Consider the following 18918-nt stretch of genomic DNA (forward strand, 5'->3'; position numbering starts at 1 on the left):
ACTGGAGGAGAAATAAAAGAGAAGCAGAACCATCCCACTCTTTTGGACATTTTGATGGAGGGGAAAAGAAAGTCCTCTATCTTATTTAAGCCACTGTGAATGTGGTTTCTGTTAAACTGGCTGAACCAATATCCCAATTAATACAGCATCTATAAATAATGAATGAAAGAAAATGAATGATTTCATAATCAATTCCTTGAGCTCCATAAGAAATGTCCCCATGACCCCCAACAATAATCTATTTGCATTATTTTCCCCAGTTGATTAATGAAAGATAGATATAGTTTACCTAGTGTCCTGGCTGAATGAGTCATCATGTATGAATTTATTCCCATAGTCATTAGTGATATTACCTGTACATACAATATAAACTAAAAAATAAAATACACAGTTAGAACCAAAAAAATGAATAAGTTCTCCAAAGGGAATCATTGTTCAACCACCAACAACAAAATTCTATCTTAATCCACATTTTTTAATCCTGCTTCTGATAAGTAAATTGGGGCAGAAGGGTTGTTTTGTGGACACTGCTTGAATATAATACACTGGAGCAGATATTAGTTTTCAATGTGAATGAGAAAAGAGTTTGTAATTTATGGGAGGGATAAGAACACTGATCAAAGAGCTCCCCACCCTTGCTGCTTTCAGCAGCAGCCTTGCAAAGCCAGCAAGGTGGTAGGCATCCCTGCAGGGCTGGAGAGAAAGCCCACAACCGCAGGCAGTGGTGACCACAGCAGGGATGGGAAAGGGTATCTGCCACCAGCATTTACTACAGCTGCTCAGGAGGCTCTGAAGAAACCTGCAGAAACCATGGTGGGGTCTTGAGAGGCACTGCGCAGAAGTAAAAACAACCGCTTTTGCAGGTCTTGGCCCTGCCACTTATTAGCCATGTGATTTGGGGTCAGTTGACTTAATCATTCTGAGCCTCAATGTCCTTCACTAGAAACTGGAGTTAATAGCAATATGTCCTTTGGAGAGTGTTTCCCAAATTTGACTAATAACACTAGGCACCTGAAGTTCTTCTAAAAGATACCAACTTCCGGGTTTCTTCCCTGAAGATTCTGATTGTGTAGGTCTGGGGTGGCGTTAAAGGGATGGGTGTAACATCACATAGATTTGGGAAATACCGTAAGGGATAATCAAATGTTAGTTAACATTTTGTTGACTTGATTTTAGGCTGATTCCTTGCACAAAAGAAAACTGAAGGAGCTCAGATGTTGGTTATGATACTTTTCCTTTGGGCCATGAAAGGACCCCAAATCTCTACAAAACCACAGGTTGGTTTGAACTCCAAATTAATTCCCGCATGATGTCTATAGATAAAAAGTGCAAATCCTCAGGAAAGATGGTAAGGAATATAATACTCCATTTTAAAAAGAACTTCTTTTGGGAGTTAGGGTACCTGAGTTCTTTCCCTAATATGCTATTCTCTTTGTTTTGATTTCTCTACATGCAAGATGGAGAGGGTGATAACTGATCCCTCAAAGAAATTTTTGTATTTTTATATTGTACTGCTGGGGTCTTTTGGAACAGAAGCAAAATGACAAAGAGAAAACCCTGGGCTGGAAATCGGCCAATATCATGAAACTCTGTACATCTACCTGCAGATTAAATTTTCTTGGGAGGTGGGCAAGTGTTCTTAATTCACATTATTTGAGTGCCTTTTCTCCCTCCAACAGCAGGTTTGGAATTCATATGCATCTGACTTGGAGATGGTGGGGGTGTCCTGGGGATTTCTAGCAACTTTTAGCAACTTCTCCAGCAAGCTCACACAGTATTGTCACAAATGACAAGGGGCTCTAACAGTGTCAGCAGACGCACTGGGCTCTTTGGGTCTTCCCTGGAGCTCAGTATCACAGGTATTGCCACCACCAGATTGCCCAGAAATCCACCAGCTAGCCTATGAAGAAAAGGCTTTGAGGGAGAGTAAGTAACATTTATTGAGCATTTGCTAAGTGGCAGGTATTTTACTAAGTATCATCTCAATCCTCAACTGGAAACTGAGGTTCCACAAATCTGGGAAACTTGCCCAAGGTCACCCAGCCTGTGACGGTGGAACCAGGATTCGATCCCAAGTCCATCTGATTCCCACACCATTAACCATTACTTGACTGTTGGTCCCTTTCATACTGTCAACATAAACAAACTTTCCTTTGAAAGTTCCTTTCTACTTAAAAGAACACATTTTTCAAATCTAATTTTTAAAATGGTTAACTTCGGGAGAAGGGAGAGAAGTTAGTGAAGGAGTAGGACGACCCTAGGCTCATCTTGTCCCCACAAACATAACTAGATAACTATCAAATCACTCTAAATACCCCCAGAAATCAACCTGAAGACTGAAAGAACAAACTCCACAACTAAAGGAAGAGAAGAAGCCACATCAAGGAAGATAGGAAGTACAGAGAGGTGGTTTGGGGAGAAAGAGATTGTAAGTGCTGTGGAGGAGAGGGAGCCCTGGTCATGGAGAAAGGTGAGAGAAAGAGGCACTTGGGGGAATGCACAAGGAGAATACTTCCCTAAAGTCATTGGCTGGGAAAATGAGAGGGGCTACAAGTGGGACTTAAAGACGAGTTTTAAAGTCCAGCCGGCTTGGCTGGGATAGAGCCCGGAGGGAGCTGCCTTACTCCTGGAGAGAAGACAGACAGACAACCTGGGGGCAGATGCCATGGAAATAGCATCTGAAGAATGCCTGGGGCACACAGCAGGGAGATAATTCACTCTTCTTGGAGCCTTACCTGAGAGGCAGGATTCACACCTCTCTCTGGAGACAAAGGAGCTAGCAGGTGCCATTTCCCTCCCCTGCCCCTCAGCATAAACACAGAGCCACCTTCAGGAGGCAGCACAGTGCCCACAGTGGCTGCCTAACCTGCTTATGCCAAGTCCCAGCCCCCTGCGCTCTGGCATACCTGCCCTCCATCAAGCCTGCCTCTGTCCCAACACGGCCAGCCCCTTCCCCAGAAGGCCAGCAGAAATCCCTGCCCTCAACATGTCTCCTGACCAGAGTTCTGCAGGGGTACAGTTCTAGTGGAAGTAGTATCAGGTCTCATTTAACAAGCAGACCAGAGCACACCTAGATGAAACTCACTACACTCTGGCCAAGTGCCCACTGCAGGCAAGGAGAGCCTCTGCAGACAACTGGTCTGAAGGATACAGCAGCCAAAACACAACAGCAGAGTGCACACAACACACACCAGAGACACCCTCTGAAGTGCCAGACCCTGGACACTCTATGACCTCTTCTTCATAAAGCCATTACTCTCAGGAGCAGGAAACATAACTGGCTTTTCTAACACAGAGAAGAAAGCAGAGGCTTAGACAAAATATCAAGATGGAGGAATTCATCCCACATGAAAGAACAAAATAAGGTCACAGCCGGAGATCTAAGTGAAACAGATATAAGTAACATGCCTGATGGAGAATTTAAAGCAACAATCATAAAGATACTCACTGGGCTTGGGAAAAGAATAGAAGATTTCAGGGAGACTCTTACCACAGAGATAATAGAGTTAAAAAGGAATCTGTCAGAAATGAAAAATGTAATAATTGAGACCAGAAACAGGCTTGAAGCAATGAACACAGGCTGAAAAAGGCAGAGGAAAAAAAGAGTGATATAGAAGACAAAATAATGGATAATAAGGAAACTGAACAAAAGAGAGAAAGAATTATGGAACATGAGAATAGACTTAGGGAACTGAGTGACTCCATCAAAAGTAATAACATTCGTATTATAGAAGAAGAGAGAAGGGGGGGGAGAAAATTTATTTGAAAAAATAATAACAGAAAACTTACCTAATCTGGGGAAGGAAACAAACATCCAGATCCAGGAGGCACAGAGAACTCCCATCAAAATCAACCAAAGCAGGCCAACATCAAGACATATTGTAATTAAATTTGCAAAATATAGTGATTTTAAAAAGTCTTGCAGCAAGACAAAAGAAGTCCTTAACTTACAAGGGAAGACCCATAAGGCTAACTGCAGATTTCTCAACAAAAACATGGCAAGCCAGAAGGGAGTGGTATGACCTATTCAAAGTGCTGAATGGGAAAAATGTGCAGCCAAGAATATTCTATCCAGCAAGGCTATCATTCAGAAGAGGAGAGAAAAAGAGTTTCCCAGACAAACAAGAACTAAAGGAGTTTGTGACCACTAAACCAGCCCTGCAAGAAATATTAAAGGGGACTCTTTGAGTGGAAAGACCAAAAGTGACAAAGACAAGAAAGGAACAGAGAACATCTCCAGAAACAATGACAAAACAAGTAATAAAATGGCACTAAGTACATATCTATCAATAGTTACTCTGAATGTAAATGGACTAAATTCTCCAATCAAAAGACATAGGGTATTAGAATGGATAAAAAAAACAAGACCCATCTATACGCTGCCTACAAGAGTCTCATTTTAGATCTAAGGTCACCTGCAGATTGGAAGTGAGGGGGTGGAGAAACATTTATCATGCAAATGGACGTCAAAAGAAAGCCAGAGTAGCAATATCACTAGTCAGAGCCCTTAACAATGTTCCTTTGGAGATGCCCCACTTTCTTGTTTGTTTTTTTTTTTTTATTGTGACCTTGCCAAAAGTCACCAGTCCAAGATGGTAGAACTTTTGGAATTGTCCTACCAAGGCCTGCAAAGGTGAAATCTTCGTAGTATCCATCTTTTGAGGTTTTCTAGATTTTAGGTTAAGAAAGCCATTTGAGATATACTCTTCTATCTTGCCTCCTGTATCCTCAAAACTAGTACCTAATCAGAAAGACTGCCTGCTTCTGGGTTTGCATTGCCCTCTGAATCTAAAACTAACTTTTTTCAGATGGATTAAAAAATATTTACACAATAATCTCCATTAAAATCTTTGGAGGGAAACAGAAGGAATCTTTTTCTAAGATGTCAGGGCTTTTCCTCTCAGCCTCTGAACCTGGGGAAAGTACCTGAGATTCCTTCCTACCCTGGGGTGAGGAGAATAGCCTTTAATAAAGTTGATAGGAAACACTGAGTATGGAGCTGTGAGGATAATCACTTCAAAACTGCCTGCATCTATGGTGAAGAAAGGAAGAGCTGTCGTTGGTGATTAGGATTATGAATGGAGAGTCATTTTAAACCTTCTGGGGAACAATGGATTTCACAGGGCATTGTTTCTATAACACTTAAATCCTTGTTAATTATCCCACAAAGAAAGCTCTCTGGTGACTCAGAGGCTAGGAGTTGGCCCAGTTGGGGGTAGAGGGTAGAAGGCTGCAGCCAGGAAGCTTGAAGGGCTGTGGGGAAAGGGTGAGATGTTCTGAGACCTGGGGCCAACTTCATTCTGGTCTTGCCTGTTTGTGTGTTCAGTTTGGCTCTGGGCTGGATTCTGGGGAGAGATGGGTTTGCTGTTCAGAGGGCATGAGGTTCTGCCTTAGACTAAATGATGCTTACAGTTGTGACTCTTTTCTACTCCTATGCTGTGCTGAAGTGATGGAGACTAGGCTGTGTTACAAATAAATCATTTTTTGTTGTTTTTGTTAAATATATATATATATTTAACAAAAACAACAAAATATATATATATATCAGACAAACTAGACTTTAAAATAAAGACAACAAGAGATGAAGAAGGGCACTCTGTAATAATAAAAGGGATAATACAACAAGAAGATCTAATGATTGTAATTATTTATGCACCCAACATGGGAGCACCCAAATATATAAAACAATAATACATAAAGGAACTAATTGATAATAATACAATAATAGTAGGGAACTTTAACACCCCACGTACATCAATTCACACATTATCTAAACAGAAAATCAACAAGGAAACAATAGCTTTGGATGACACACTGGACCAGATGGACTTAACAGATATATTCAGAACATTCGATCCTAAAACAGCAGAATACACATTCTGTTCAAATGCACATGGGACAGTCTCCAGAATAGATCACATACTAAGCCACAAATCAGAATTCAACAAGTACAAAAAGACTGAGATCATACCATGCATATTTTCTGACCACAATGCTATGAAACTTAAAGTCAACCACAAGAAAAAATTTGGAAATACCACAAATAGAGGTTAAACAACATGCTACTAAACAATGAATGGGTCAACCAGGAAATCAAAGAATAAATTTAAAACTACATGTAAATAAATGAAAATGAAAACAACAGTCCCAAACCTCTGGGATGCAGCAAAAGTGGTCACAAGAGGGAAGTATATAGCAATACAGGCCTTCCTCAGGAAGCAAGAAAAATCTCAAATAAACAACCTAACCTTACACCCAAAGAAACTAGAGAAAGAACAACAAATGAAGATAAAGCCAGCAGAAGAAGGAAATAATAAAGATTAGAACAGAAATAAATGATATAGAACCTTAAAAAAACACAATAGAATAGATCAATGAAACCAGGAGCTGGTTCTTTGAAAAAATTAATAAAATTGATAAACCCCTAGCCAGACTTATCAAAAAGAAAAGAGAAAGAACCCAAATAAACAAAATCACAAATGAGAGAGAAGAAATAACAACCAACACCACAGAAATACAAACAATTATGAGAGAAGATTATGAAAAACTATATGCCAACAAATTGGACAACCTGAACAAAAAAAGGATAAATTCCTAGACACATATAAACTACCAAAACTGAAACCAGCAGAAATAGAAAACTTGAACAGACTGATAACCAGCAAAGAAACTGAATCAGTAATAAAAAAATCTCCCAACAAACAGAAATCCAGGGCCAGACGGCCTCACAGATGAATTCTACCAAACATTTAAAGAAGAGTTAATACCTATTCTTAAACTATTCCAAAAAGTAAAAAAGGAAAGAAAGCTTCCAAATTTATTCTATGAGGCCAGCATTACCCTGATACCAAAACTCAGAAAAAGACTCCCCTAAAAAAGAAAACTACAGGCCAATACCCCTGATGAACATGGATACAAAGATTCTCAATAAAATACTAGCAAACTGAATCCAACAGTACATTGAAAGAATCATTCACCAGGATCAAGTGGTATTTAGGCCTGGGCTGCAAGAGTGGTTCAATACTCACAAATCAATCAATGTGATACACCACATTAACAAAAAAAGAAGGATAAGAACCATATGACCCTTTCAATAGATGCAGAAAAAGCATTTGACAAAGTACAACATCCATTCATGATAAAAACCCTCAAGAAAGTAGAGTTAGAGGGAACATACCTCAATGTAATAAAGGCCATATATGAAGAACCCACAGGTAACATCATACTAATGGGGAAAAAGTGAGAGCTTTTCTCCTAAGGTCAGGAATAAGACAAGGATGTCCACTCTCACCACTGTTATTCAACATAGTACTGGAAGTCCTAGCTACAGCAGTCGGAAAACAAAAAGAAATAAAAAGCATCCAAATCAGCAAGGAAGAAGTCAAACTTTCACTATTTGCAGATGACATGACACTCTATATAGAAAACCCAATGGGTCCACCAAAAAATTGCTACAACTGATACACGAGTTCTTGCTTCGGCAGCACATATACTAAAATCGGAACGATACAGAGAATATTGGCATGGCCCCTGAACAGGGATGACATGCAAATTTGTGAAACATTCCTTATTTTTAAGACAATTATCATATGGTTTCACTCATATGTAGAATATAAGGAATAGCGCAGAGCATCATAGGGACAGGGAGGGAAAACTGAATGGGAAGAAATTAGAGAGGGAGACAAACCATGAGAAACTCTTGACTCCGGGAAACAAACTGAGGGTTGCAGAAAGGGAGGTGGGTGAGGGGATGGGGTAACTGGGTGATGGGCAAAGGAGAGCACATGATATGATGAGCACTGGGTGTTATACAAAACTAATGAATCATTGAACATTACATCAAAAACTAATGATGTATTATATGTTGGCTAATTGAATATAAATTTTAAAAATGAAAAAAAAAAAAAAAAGAACTGCTACATGAATTCCGTAAAGTCACAAGATACAAAAACAACATATAGAAATCTGTTGCACTTCTATACACCAATAATGAAGCAGCAGAAAGACAAATTATAGAATCAATCCCATTTACAATTGCACCAAAAACTCTAAGATACTTAGGAATAAACTTAGCCAAACAGGAGAAAGACCAGTACTCTGAAAACTATAAAACACTGATGAAAGAAATTGAAGAGGACACGAAGAAATGGAAAGATATTCCATGTTCATAGATTAGAAGAACAAATATTAACGTCTATACCACCCAAAGCCATTTACACATTTAATGCAATCCCTATCAAAATAACACCAGCATTTTTCACAGAGCTAGAACAAACAATCCTAAAATTTGTATGGAACTACAAAAGACCCCAAATAGCAAAAGCAACCTTGAAAAAGAAAAGCAAAGCTGGAGGCATCACAATTCTGGAGTATAGGTTATATTACAAAGCTATAATGATCAAAACTAGCACAAAAATAGACACATAAATCAATAGAACACAATAGAAAACCCAGAAATGAACCCACAACTATAGGGTCAATTAATCTTTGGCAAAGCAGGAATGAATATTCCAGGGGAAAAGACAGTCTTTTCAACAAATAGTGTTGGGAAAACTGGACAGCAACATGCAAAAGAATGAAACTGGACCACCTTCTTATACCATACACAAAAATAACTTCAGAATGGATGAAACACCTAAATATGAGACAGGAAACCACTAAAATCCTAGAGGAGAATATAGGCACTAACCTCTTTGACATCAGCCATAGCAACTTCTTTCTAGGTATGTCTCTGGAGGCAAAGAAAACAAAAGCAAAAATAAACAATTGGGACTTCATCAAAATAAAAAGCTTCCACACAGGGAAGGAAGCAACCAACAAAACTAAAAGGCAGCCTATGTGGGAGGGATGGGGGACGATATTTGCAAATGACATCTCTGATAAAGAGTTAGTATCCAAAATATATAAAGAACGTATACAACTCAACACCCCCAAAAAACAAATAATCCAAAAAATGGGTAAAAGACATGGATAGACATTTTTCCAAAGCACACACAGAGCTGGCCAATAGACACATGAAACGATGCTCCATACCACTAATTATCAGGGAAATACAAATCAAAACTATAATGAGGTATCACCTCACACCTGCCAGAATGGCTTTAAATCAAAAGCACAAGAAGTAACAGGTGTTGGTGAGGATATGGAAAGAGGGGAACCCTCCTGCACTGTTGGTGGGAAGGCAAACTGCTGCAGCCACTATGGAAAACAGTATGGAGTTTCCTCAAAAGGCTGAAAATAGACCTACCTTATGATCCAGCAATTGTACTACTAGGCATTTACCCAAAAAACACTAAAATACCAATTCAAAGGGATACATGGACCCCGATGTTTATAGCCACATTATCTACAATAGCCAAACTATGGAAATAGCCCAAGTGTCCATCGACTGATAAATGGATAAAGAAGGTGTGGTGTGTGTATATACACACACACACATACAAACATATAATGGAATATTCCTCAGCCATCAAAAAAGAATGAAATCTTGCCATTTGCAACAACATGGATAGAGCTAGAGAGTATAATGCTAAGTGAAGTAAGTCAGTCAGAGAAACATAAATACCATATGATTTCATTCATATGTGGAATTTAAAAAACAAAATGAACAAAGAGGCAGAAAAAAAGAGAGAGAGGGAGGCAAACCAAGAAACAGACTCTTAACTATAGAGAACAAACTGATGGTTACCAGAGGGGAGATGGGTGGGGGGATGGGTGAAATAGGTGATGGGGATTAAGGAGGGCACTTGATGTGATGATAACCGGGTATTATATGTAAATATTGAATCACTAAATTGTACACCTGAAATTAATATTACACTGTATGTTAACTAACTGGAATTTAAATTAAAATTTTTTAAAAATGGTTAACTTTATTATTGGGTACTATGATAAGTACTACAAAATAAATAAAAATGAATAAGTATGAATAATTATGAGATATGATTTTTCCTACCAATTGTGGTGACTCTATTTTTTGTCCAGCCAGATTATGAATATCAGGAGCCAAGAGTAAGCTAAAAACTCCTTTAATTCCAGACCACGCTATAACAATTCCCCATTTCCAATTATATTCATAATTCGCATGCATCAGGATGGGGCTCACTAACACAATAGTAAGCAACCTGTGGCGAGAAAAAATTTTATTAATCATACCTGAGGTATCAATGTTATTCATGGTTGAATACTAAATTTCATGTAAAACTTTTTCAGGAAAGAGAAAATAATCAGTTTATTGACAAGTTGTTCAAACTTTCTGGAACAAACCAAATCTACTGTCTAAATTTTGCATATAATACTCAAATCTTGAAAAACAGTGCTAGAAGTTTTATACAAATATAAGGAATTATCATTAACCATTTGGGCACTATTCAGATTTGGGTAGTAAATTTCTGAAAGAAAGTTCTTCAAATAACATTGACAAGCTCATCTATTCCAGAAATTAGGCCAAGAGGACATGCAGATGATGGCCAAAAAGTAAAATTATTGTAGGCACATTAATAAACTTGGCTTAACCAAATTTTTCTTGAGCTCCTGTGAGAATCACAAACTAAATGTCACATAAGTAATCTCAATTTGTGCGATCATTTTTCTTTTCTTTTCTTTTCTTTTTAGAGTGGGGAGGAACAGAAGGAGAGGGAGAAAGAGAATCTCAAGCAGGCTCCATGCCCAGCACGGAGCCTGACGCAAGGCTCGATCTCACAATCCTAAGATCATGACCTAGGCTTTCAAGAGTCAGAGGCTTAACTGACGGAGTCACCCAGGTGCCCCTCCTTTCTTTTTTCTTATTTGAGAATAGTTGACCCACAATGTTAACGATAGTTTCAGGTGTGCAACATAGTGATTCGACAACTCTACTCTTAATACTGTGCTCTCCACAAGTGTCTACAGATCATTTTTCTATAAGACCCTGTACCAAAAATTTAGAATCTATCTTTAGGGGATCTGCACCAAAAGAATATCAGTACTGTCCCTCAAATGAGATTTCAACAGAAATAAAATTGTTCTTAGCCTCAAAAAATATATTGTGTATCAATTGCTCAGCTGGGAATTTCAAAAGACAATTAGAGAATTCCTATCATTGAGAAATCTGCATTTACGATCTGTAATGTATATAATTAATTTGAGCAAACTCCTCTGCTTTGCATTTAAGTCTTTTGCAAAGTAATTCTTACCAACCTTTTCACCCTTACTAAATGATTTTTCTCTGAAATACCATTGAGTCCAGCCAAAATAGAACAACTCATATCATTTCTTGATAGCAACAACAGAAAGGCAGTGTAGAAAAGGCTCTGGAGTCAGTATACCTGGGTTCAAATTGAGGCTGCTTTTCCTAACCATGTAAATTTAAGCAAGTTCTTTAACCTCTCTAAGCCTCAATTTCTTCACCTGTAAAGTGGAGATAGTAAGTGTACTTGCCTCAAAGGATTATTGTGAAGATTCGATTAAATGAGGCAACATTCACGGGACTTAGAATGATGTTTTGAATGTGGTCAGCACTTAATAGATGTTAGCAATAATTTTTATGACCAGGCCTTAGTTTGGCTTCATCCTCTAAAATGTTTTTCTCAACAAGTCTCTTATGAAAAGCCCACCCATACTTTGAGGGTCCCTGAGGATGACTCCTTCCATTGAAGCCTCTCCTCTAAGGAGGTGACACCAACAGTTCACATAAGGTCTCTGGCACTCCCTAGCCATTTGACTTTGGGCAAGGTACTTTGCCTTTGTTGGCCAGTTTCTTCATCCATAAAATTCTCATCTCCTAGTGTTGTTATGAAGATGAAATGAGACACCAGATGTGTAGCTGAGTCAAACAATGTACAAAAAGCCATTTCTCTTTCTTCATATTCTGTGACCAATCTCAACTTGCACATGAGCTTCCATGGTAGAAAGAAACGTATATTGCACACACATCCTTGTGTGTGAGAGGGACGATCTGAGTGGCGTGCCGTGCCTCCAGAGTCAGCAGAAGCAATGTCCCCTGAGAACATCTTGTAAAGGAAGCTCCCTTGGCCGGGTGTGTCCTCAGTGGAAGCGACACTGTAATGAATTCTTATCAAAAGACACAACTTCTACGAGTGGGCAATGGAGTTCTAGAGAAAACATGTTCATGGGGTCAGGTTTAAACCCCAATTCTGGGGACGCCTGGGTGGCTCAGCTGATTAAGCATCTGCCTTTGGCTCAGGTCATGATCCCAGGGTCCTGGGATCGAGCCCCGCATCGGGCTCCTGGCTCAGCGAGGAGCCTGCTTCTCCCTCTCCCTCTGTCCCTCCCCCTGCTCGTGTTCTCCCTCTCTCTCTCTCAAACAAATAAATAAAATCTTTTAAAAAATAATAAATAAACCCCAATTCTGCCCTTCAAGTTGGGTAACTCTAGGCAAGTTTTTAACCTTCCTGGGCTTTATCTGTGAAATGATGCAGTAACACCTACTTCATAGGGTTGTATTAGTATTAATGGCATAATGTACATGGTAGGTGCTTAATAAATGGCTTTATCATAGCTATGATGATAATAAAGGAGGATGAAAGTCAACAAAAACGTTAAGAGCCATTAATCTGCTCCAGTGTTGCTCAAACTTTAACAAACATGTTGAAAAAGTTTCCTGGGTGGGCCCATGAATGTACATTTCTACCAAGCTCATGGGTCATGATGCTGATGCTGCTGTTCTTGCCCCTTCTCCTTTTCTAGATGAAACTTTGAAGAGTAAACAGACTTCCCCAATCACACAGTAAGCTATTGTCAGGTTTTTTGACTCCACGTCCAGAGCTCTTCTTGCTATAACCCACTGCCTCCCAATTCTAATTCTGGACTTAAGAACCTAAGTCCAGTAAGCAAACTTTAAGATATAATTCCTACCTTACAAAATTCACTGTTGCAAATAAGATGAACATGAAAACCACAGTATGAAATCCTAAATACTTGGTTTCTCCACATCCAATTACAATGCCAAAGAAAGTATATATTAATTGTTGGTATACAGTTGAAAACATTATTAGGAACCTAGGATGAATGGAAAATAAATCACATTTTAAGCAATGGGTTTTTTAAATAGTTGCCTTTTCACAGAAAAGCATGTATCACATACCTGTCATTCTTGTCCTAGCGGAGGTCCTTGCCTCCAGCACTGTTACAATCAACATTTAAAAAGGATTTTGTTGGAACTAGAATACACCCAGCTCCATATCCTCCGATACTCTCACCACACCATGCCCATGGACTGCCTCTCATAGCAGAATAGTAAGAGCAAGGAAGGAAAATGAGGCTCTCCAGCTCCTCCCCCGATTGGTGGTGTGGCAGTTTTGCTGAGCTTAGCTGGCATCACATCAAACTGTTGGGTCTGCCACAGCTAACCCCAGAATCGCCTGGTTAACCTTGACTTTTCAACAGTTGACTGGAACACCTCACTGCCCTCTGCAGGATTTCTCCCTTCATGATTTGCTTGAAAGTCCCTTACCTTGAAAGTCTCTCCTGTCTGCTTTCCCATCTACTGAATTCCTAAAAATCTCGTAAGGCTACCTCGAATCCTGTGTTCTTCATGAAACCATCCTAAGCACTCTCATTGGAAGTGATCCTCCTTTAAACCCCTACAGTGCCAATTGTCTATACCACCATGGTTCGTTAAGCAGACAAGTGAATTAGAATCACCCGTATTGCTTTCCAAATATCTATACACCTGGCCCCACCCCCAAAGAGTCTTACTGAGTAGACCAGAACACAGTGGTTAGGGCTCAGGGCTGTTCTGGTTCCATGTGGTAACACACCTGCACCCAGGCCAGGTTTGACTTCTACAAGCAGATTGCAAGTCCCACCTCCTCGTGGGCCCCTCCACTGGGACTTTCCCTTCCAGCTAACTAGGTGAGTGTGCCTGTTCCACAAACCAGCCTCCTTATAGGTGGGTCTCAAGATCTACATTTGGAAAGCAGCATTAGGAAGCCTCATTTTGGCTTCAGAGGGAAGCCATGTTCTCTGAAACAGCACTACCCCAATCAAATAGATGGTCTGATTCTCTATCTGATTCCCATCTCCTGATTCATTAGATTCTGAACTCAGAGAAAGGAAGGGTTTGAGGTCCCCTGCTTAGTTTTCTGAAATTCAGAAATGATGGAATAACTGAGAATACTTTTTCAAATGTCTCCACAGGACCTAAAAAAAATGCCTTACATATAGTAGGATCCCAATAAATCTATAGGGATTCAGACTTACTAGTTTCTTAAATAAACATGCCCACCACTTAACTGTGAGTGCCTTCTGAGAAGGGGACTTATTTACATAGCCCCAAACCTAAGATACAACATCCAGGCCACAGTAGACATTAAGAAAGGATTGGTTGAATAGGTTCAAGAATAAACAATTAAATGAATAGAACGAGTAATATATAATGATGCTGACAGACATCATTATATATGCAACCAGCTCAGCATGACTGAGCTCAGGGAACTGTCCCAATTCAGACAAAAAGTATATATTCTATGAACTATTTATTCCCAAGCTTCTGGATTCTAAAAACCAGTTAAGTGTCATATTCATAGAGATACAAAATTAGAAGAGTTATTATAGGTGCCAATTTTTTTATTTTGCCAAGTGAAATTATTTTTTTTTAAAGTACCATCTTCTATCACTGGGATTTCATAAAAGAAAGAACATTTTAAACACCAAAAAAGTAGACAGGCCATAATTTCAGAACAATGGATAGTCATCTATGTTTAAAAAATGAATCTTCCTGGGAAAACTCAGGATTATGGCTTCTTGTTTTAACATTTGCTTTCATTTGATCTACACTGAGCTAGAACTTGTGAAGTAATTCTGAAACAATCCTGTAATTTAGCACAGCTCTCAGACAGAACCTATTTCATTTATCTGAGAAGACAAGCGAACGGTTTTCCCTCCATGTAGAGATATTCGTATGGCTCCCTACATTACCAAATGTAAAGGGCAAGTTAAGAGTTTTGCTGGTGTGGCAACTTTCTGCTACTTTTCTTTTCCAGCTCTTCCCATATTAGGATACTGTCATTCATGGACGTCATGAAGGAAACAAAGGAATGAAGTATTTTTTTTAATTTCTCACAATCCAAAGTAAATTTTTATCAAGAGTTATGTATAAAAAGATCACAGCCTCTGAGCCACACATACATTATTCATAACAAGAATATCAATCGATGTCAACAATTGTTGATACCTTAAGTGCTTTCAAATATAACTGGTAACAAAATTCAGAATTAAAAGGTAGAAAAAAGTTATAAAAGGGGAGTCTTATGTGTCCAAGAAGGCAGAACCACTTAAGCACTAAACTTCTATGATATCTATACCAAGTACACAGTAGGAGACTTACTTAGTAATTATTAACTCAATCCTCGGTTTAAAGCTTAGGGAATCTAAATTCAGTCCTACAGTGACTAACGCAGTCATTCCCGACATTCCCAAAAATTCCACTGGGGAGGAAAAAAATAAATAAAATTAGTTGAATTCAAATCTGCACACTGAGGTACTTTATCTTGAGTGAAGAATTGGTGAGAGACTTAAGAGTCACATTTCTTGGAAAGTTGCTTCAAGGGATCGGCCTAATCCTATAGATCTGGGGTTGGCACACTTTCTCTGTAAAGGATCACAGAGTAAATATTTAGTCTTTGCAGGCCACACAGTCCGTGTCACAACTACGCAACTCAGCTGTTGTAGCAAAAAAGCAGCCACAGAAAGCATGCCAACAAACGCGTGTCTAGTAAATAATAGATAGACACTGACAGTTGAAGCACTTTGGAGCAGGGCAGAGCTGGTTGCTCTGGGCATGTGACCTCCCTTTTCTCTATTAGCATCCCTGCATCTGTAAAATGGGTATAAAAGAATAATGCCCCACAGAGTTGTTGTGTGGATTCAATTAAATAACATGAAAAGTGCTTGGCACACTTTTAAATCAACGAAGATATGATAGTCACTATTACTATGCCATTGTTTTTATACATTCACTTTACTGCTTAGTAAATTAATACTGTTTATTTGAATTTTATTTATTTTATTTTTTTTAATATTTTCACTCTTTTCAGTATTTATTTTATTATTCCTTTGGTTTATCTAATCACTTAAGTCCACTTTAGATTTAGTTTTACCTACTTATCTAACTGAATTTAATATAAATAACCAAGGAGAGTAAAACCAGGAGTGCTGGGAACTGTGATGAAAGGGAAACTGTCTTTTGAAATCTTATTTCCACTTCCCTATAATTAGTATTACTGGATTTTAAAGCTCATGATAGTCTTTCTCAGTAATAGACAGTACTTAGAGACAACATCTGCTATGAGGAAACCAGTAAATAATTTCATTTTAAAACTGATGTCATCTTATTTAGTATAATCCCAATGTTATAGAATTACATGGTATGAAGGCATACATTAACATATGTATGTATGTTTATATGTATTTTTTTAAAGGCTGAGGACATATACCAAAATGTATCCATGGTCTAATTTATAACACAGGTATATAGGTGATTTTTTTTTTCTTTTTGACTTTTCAGAATATTTCCAAAGTTCTATAATCAATATGTGTTACTTTTATAATTAGACAACATTTTTACAAAATTACAAAAGCTATTATATTCAATTGTATTTTAAATGTTCCGAAGGGGGATAAAGTCATGGACCATGTAATAAAGGAAGTAATTTTCATCTTTATAAAGCTGAGTGGTTAAAAATAGACTTGTACAGTTTTTCTAACTCAATGGAAAAAACCATCACAGAAAATTGATGCTGTAGACAAGTGGCTCTCTCAGTCTTTGTCTCTCTCTTCCTCTCTCTGGTTTAGAAAAAGTGAAGGTCCTCCTAAGAGAATCAACGGGCTTTTTTTTTTCTAAAAGCAATAGGATTCAAGACTGGATGTTTTCCAACTAAAATATATTCGGATAATGACAGAGGTTTGACATTTATTTCCTAGACCAACGATGATAGTGAAGAGACAGTGGAGTGATCAGCACTGGCATGGGGAGGAAGGGGAAGCATTGTTTATAGAGAGTTTTAAAACAATAAAACTAATGAAAAGTTGTCTGCTCTTTGTTATCTCCATTCCCCAGAAATTCTGAATAATGTCAATAAAATATTCCTCTTGCTTGTATAAGCACCTCTCTTGGTATACCTCTGGCCTACACTCTTATAAAACCCACCATGTCTCATGAATTATACATTGACTCTTCAAGGGCCTTTTGTCCCCTCAATCAAATTTTCTTCCATGGGCCGATATATTAATATTTCCAACTGTACTACCCATCAACCAACAATGTTCCAGAAGCATTGTGTCCTTTGCAAGGCAATGTCTATGCCATTTTGTTTTGTTTTGTTTCATGAAAAAGAATGAATGTGCTGGTACAAGTGATTTCTTGAGGTCTAGGTTTCATGAATTGAACACAATTGAGACAAAAATGGGAAATTACTACATGCACTCAAAGAGGTGACACTCTAACTTCAATCAGATGCTCCCTGGGCTTAAGCCAGCTGATTGTGGGTTCCTTAGTGAGGGAAGAAAACAAAATTAGATAACATGACAGAAATGTAACATTAGAGAATGTGTGAATTAGAATTTTATCTATGTTTGGCAATGGAATTTCTGGCAATGGAACTTCTCCTGATAACATGTCTGTTACTGACTTCTGCTGTCAGGAACTTATTAAATATAAGAGTAAAGGACTGCCCAAAGTGGCTTGTTAATCCGTGAAGCAGAGGAAAATGCAACGGAGGAGAGAGAAGTACCCGTTTCTCTGCCGTAACAGAGTACTACAAACTATCTTAAACAGCATGAATTTATTGCCTCAGAGTTCTGGAGGCTCGAGGTCCAACATCAAGGCTCCCTCAGCAGTGATTCCTTCTGAGACTAAAAGGAAGGATCTACGCCAGACCTCCCAACCACTGACTGGAAGCATCTTCATCTTTTAGAAAGAAAGTGGAAAGGAACCAACATTTGTGGGCTGCCCTAACTTGAGTCCAGTGGTAGTAAATGTTTAAAACCAGCTCTCTGGAGGTTAAAAAAAAAAAAAATCCCTGATGGGCAGTGCCTGCCAATTTCCATGGCAGTAAATACTCCCAATAGGGCCAATTTCAAATGATGCCACCTGCACAGAGTTGTGAAGAGATGTGTGCAATCAGCTCTTACAAGGTGGTAAGCTCTATCTCCAACGCATCTGCATGAGCAAGTCACATAACACACATTATCTCATTAGTGCCAGCAATACCCCTATAAATTAGGTGTTACTATATCACTTTCATAGATGAGGAAACTAACTAAAGCTTAGAGAGGATAAGTAATATTCCAAGGTCAACAAGCTAATAAATTGTGAAGTTGGGGTCTGAATTGAAACCTGCCTAACTCCAAAGTTCTTTGAGAACTAGTATCAGTTTATTCGACCAACATGCCTTAAATTACTTTCAGGCATATGGGAAGCACTGGGCCTGGCTGGGGGAACACAGAAAAGAGAATAAATAAAAACTTGAAGAGACAGCCTCCACCTCAAGGAACTCATGATCTAGTGGAAGAAATGGAAATAATTAATTTTTTGTTTAAAATCTTTTTCTTCACACATTTAAGGCATCCATAAAGGTTCACAGGGAGAAAAAAAAAGAAAGAAAGAAAGAAAGAAAGAAAGAAAGAAAGAAAGAAAGAAAGAAAGAAAGAAAGAAAGAAAGAAAAAGAAAGAAAGAAAAAAGATGGAGGAAATGACCCTTCAGGGAACTTTTTCTGTAATTTTATTGATTTGGGTCAGTAAGCAACTCCTGAGTGGCATTTTATCTATAGAGGAAGCAGCACTTCTAGATGACTGGAGAGGACAAGAGGAGCAATTAAGCTCTTGATATCTGAGGTCTTTCACAGATGGAAGTCGCTCTACTGTGTGGCGTGAAAGCAGAAGCAGGATATGACCATTTCTATGCAGTTACTATGGCT

General features: G+C 38.5%; 1 protein-coding gene and 1 non-coding gene across 2 annotated transcripts in view; one reads left to right on the forward strand and one right to left on the reverse strand.

Moving 5' to 3' along the window:
* Positions 1-18918, reverse strand: part of SLC9C2 (solute carrier family 9 member C2 (putative)) — a 99077-nt gene that overhangs the window by 60693 nt on the left and 19466 nt on the right. Inside the window, exons 7-10 of the mRNA XM_036103932.2 lie at positions 15329-15428; positions 12856-12999; positions 9956-10124; positions 290-371 (exon numbers count right to left, since the gene is read on the reverse strand). Coding sequence (XP_035959825.2) covers positions 290-371; positions 9956-10124; positions 12856-12999; positions 15329-15428 — 495 coding nt within the window. The remainder of the gene's footprint in view (positions 1-289; positions 372-9955; positions 10125-12855; positions 13000-15328; positions 15429-18918) is intronic.
* Positions 7469-7575, forward strand: LOC118543159 (U6 spliceosomal RNA). Its single transcript, XR_004920946.1, has one exon. It is a non-coding gene; the product is annotated as a U6 spliceosomal RNA (small nuclear RNA).

Source organism: Halichoerus grypus, chromosome 7 (assembly GCF_964656455.1).
Source record: "Halichoerus grypus chromosome 7, mHalGry1.hap1.1, whole genome shotgun sequence".
Classification (NCBI taxonomy): Eukaryota; Metazoa; Chordata; class Mammalia; order Carnivora; family Phocidae; genus Halichoerus; species Halichoerus grypus.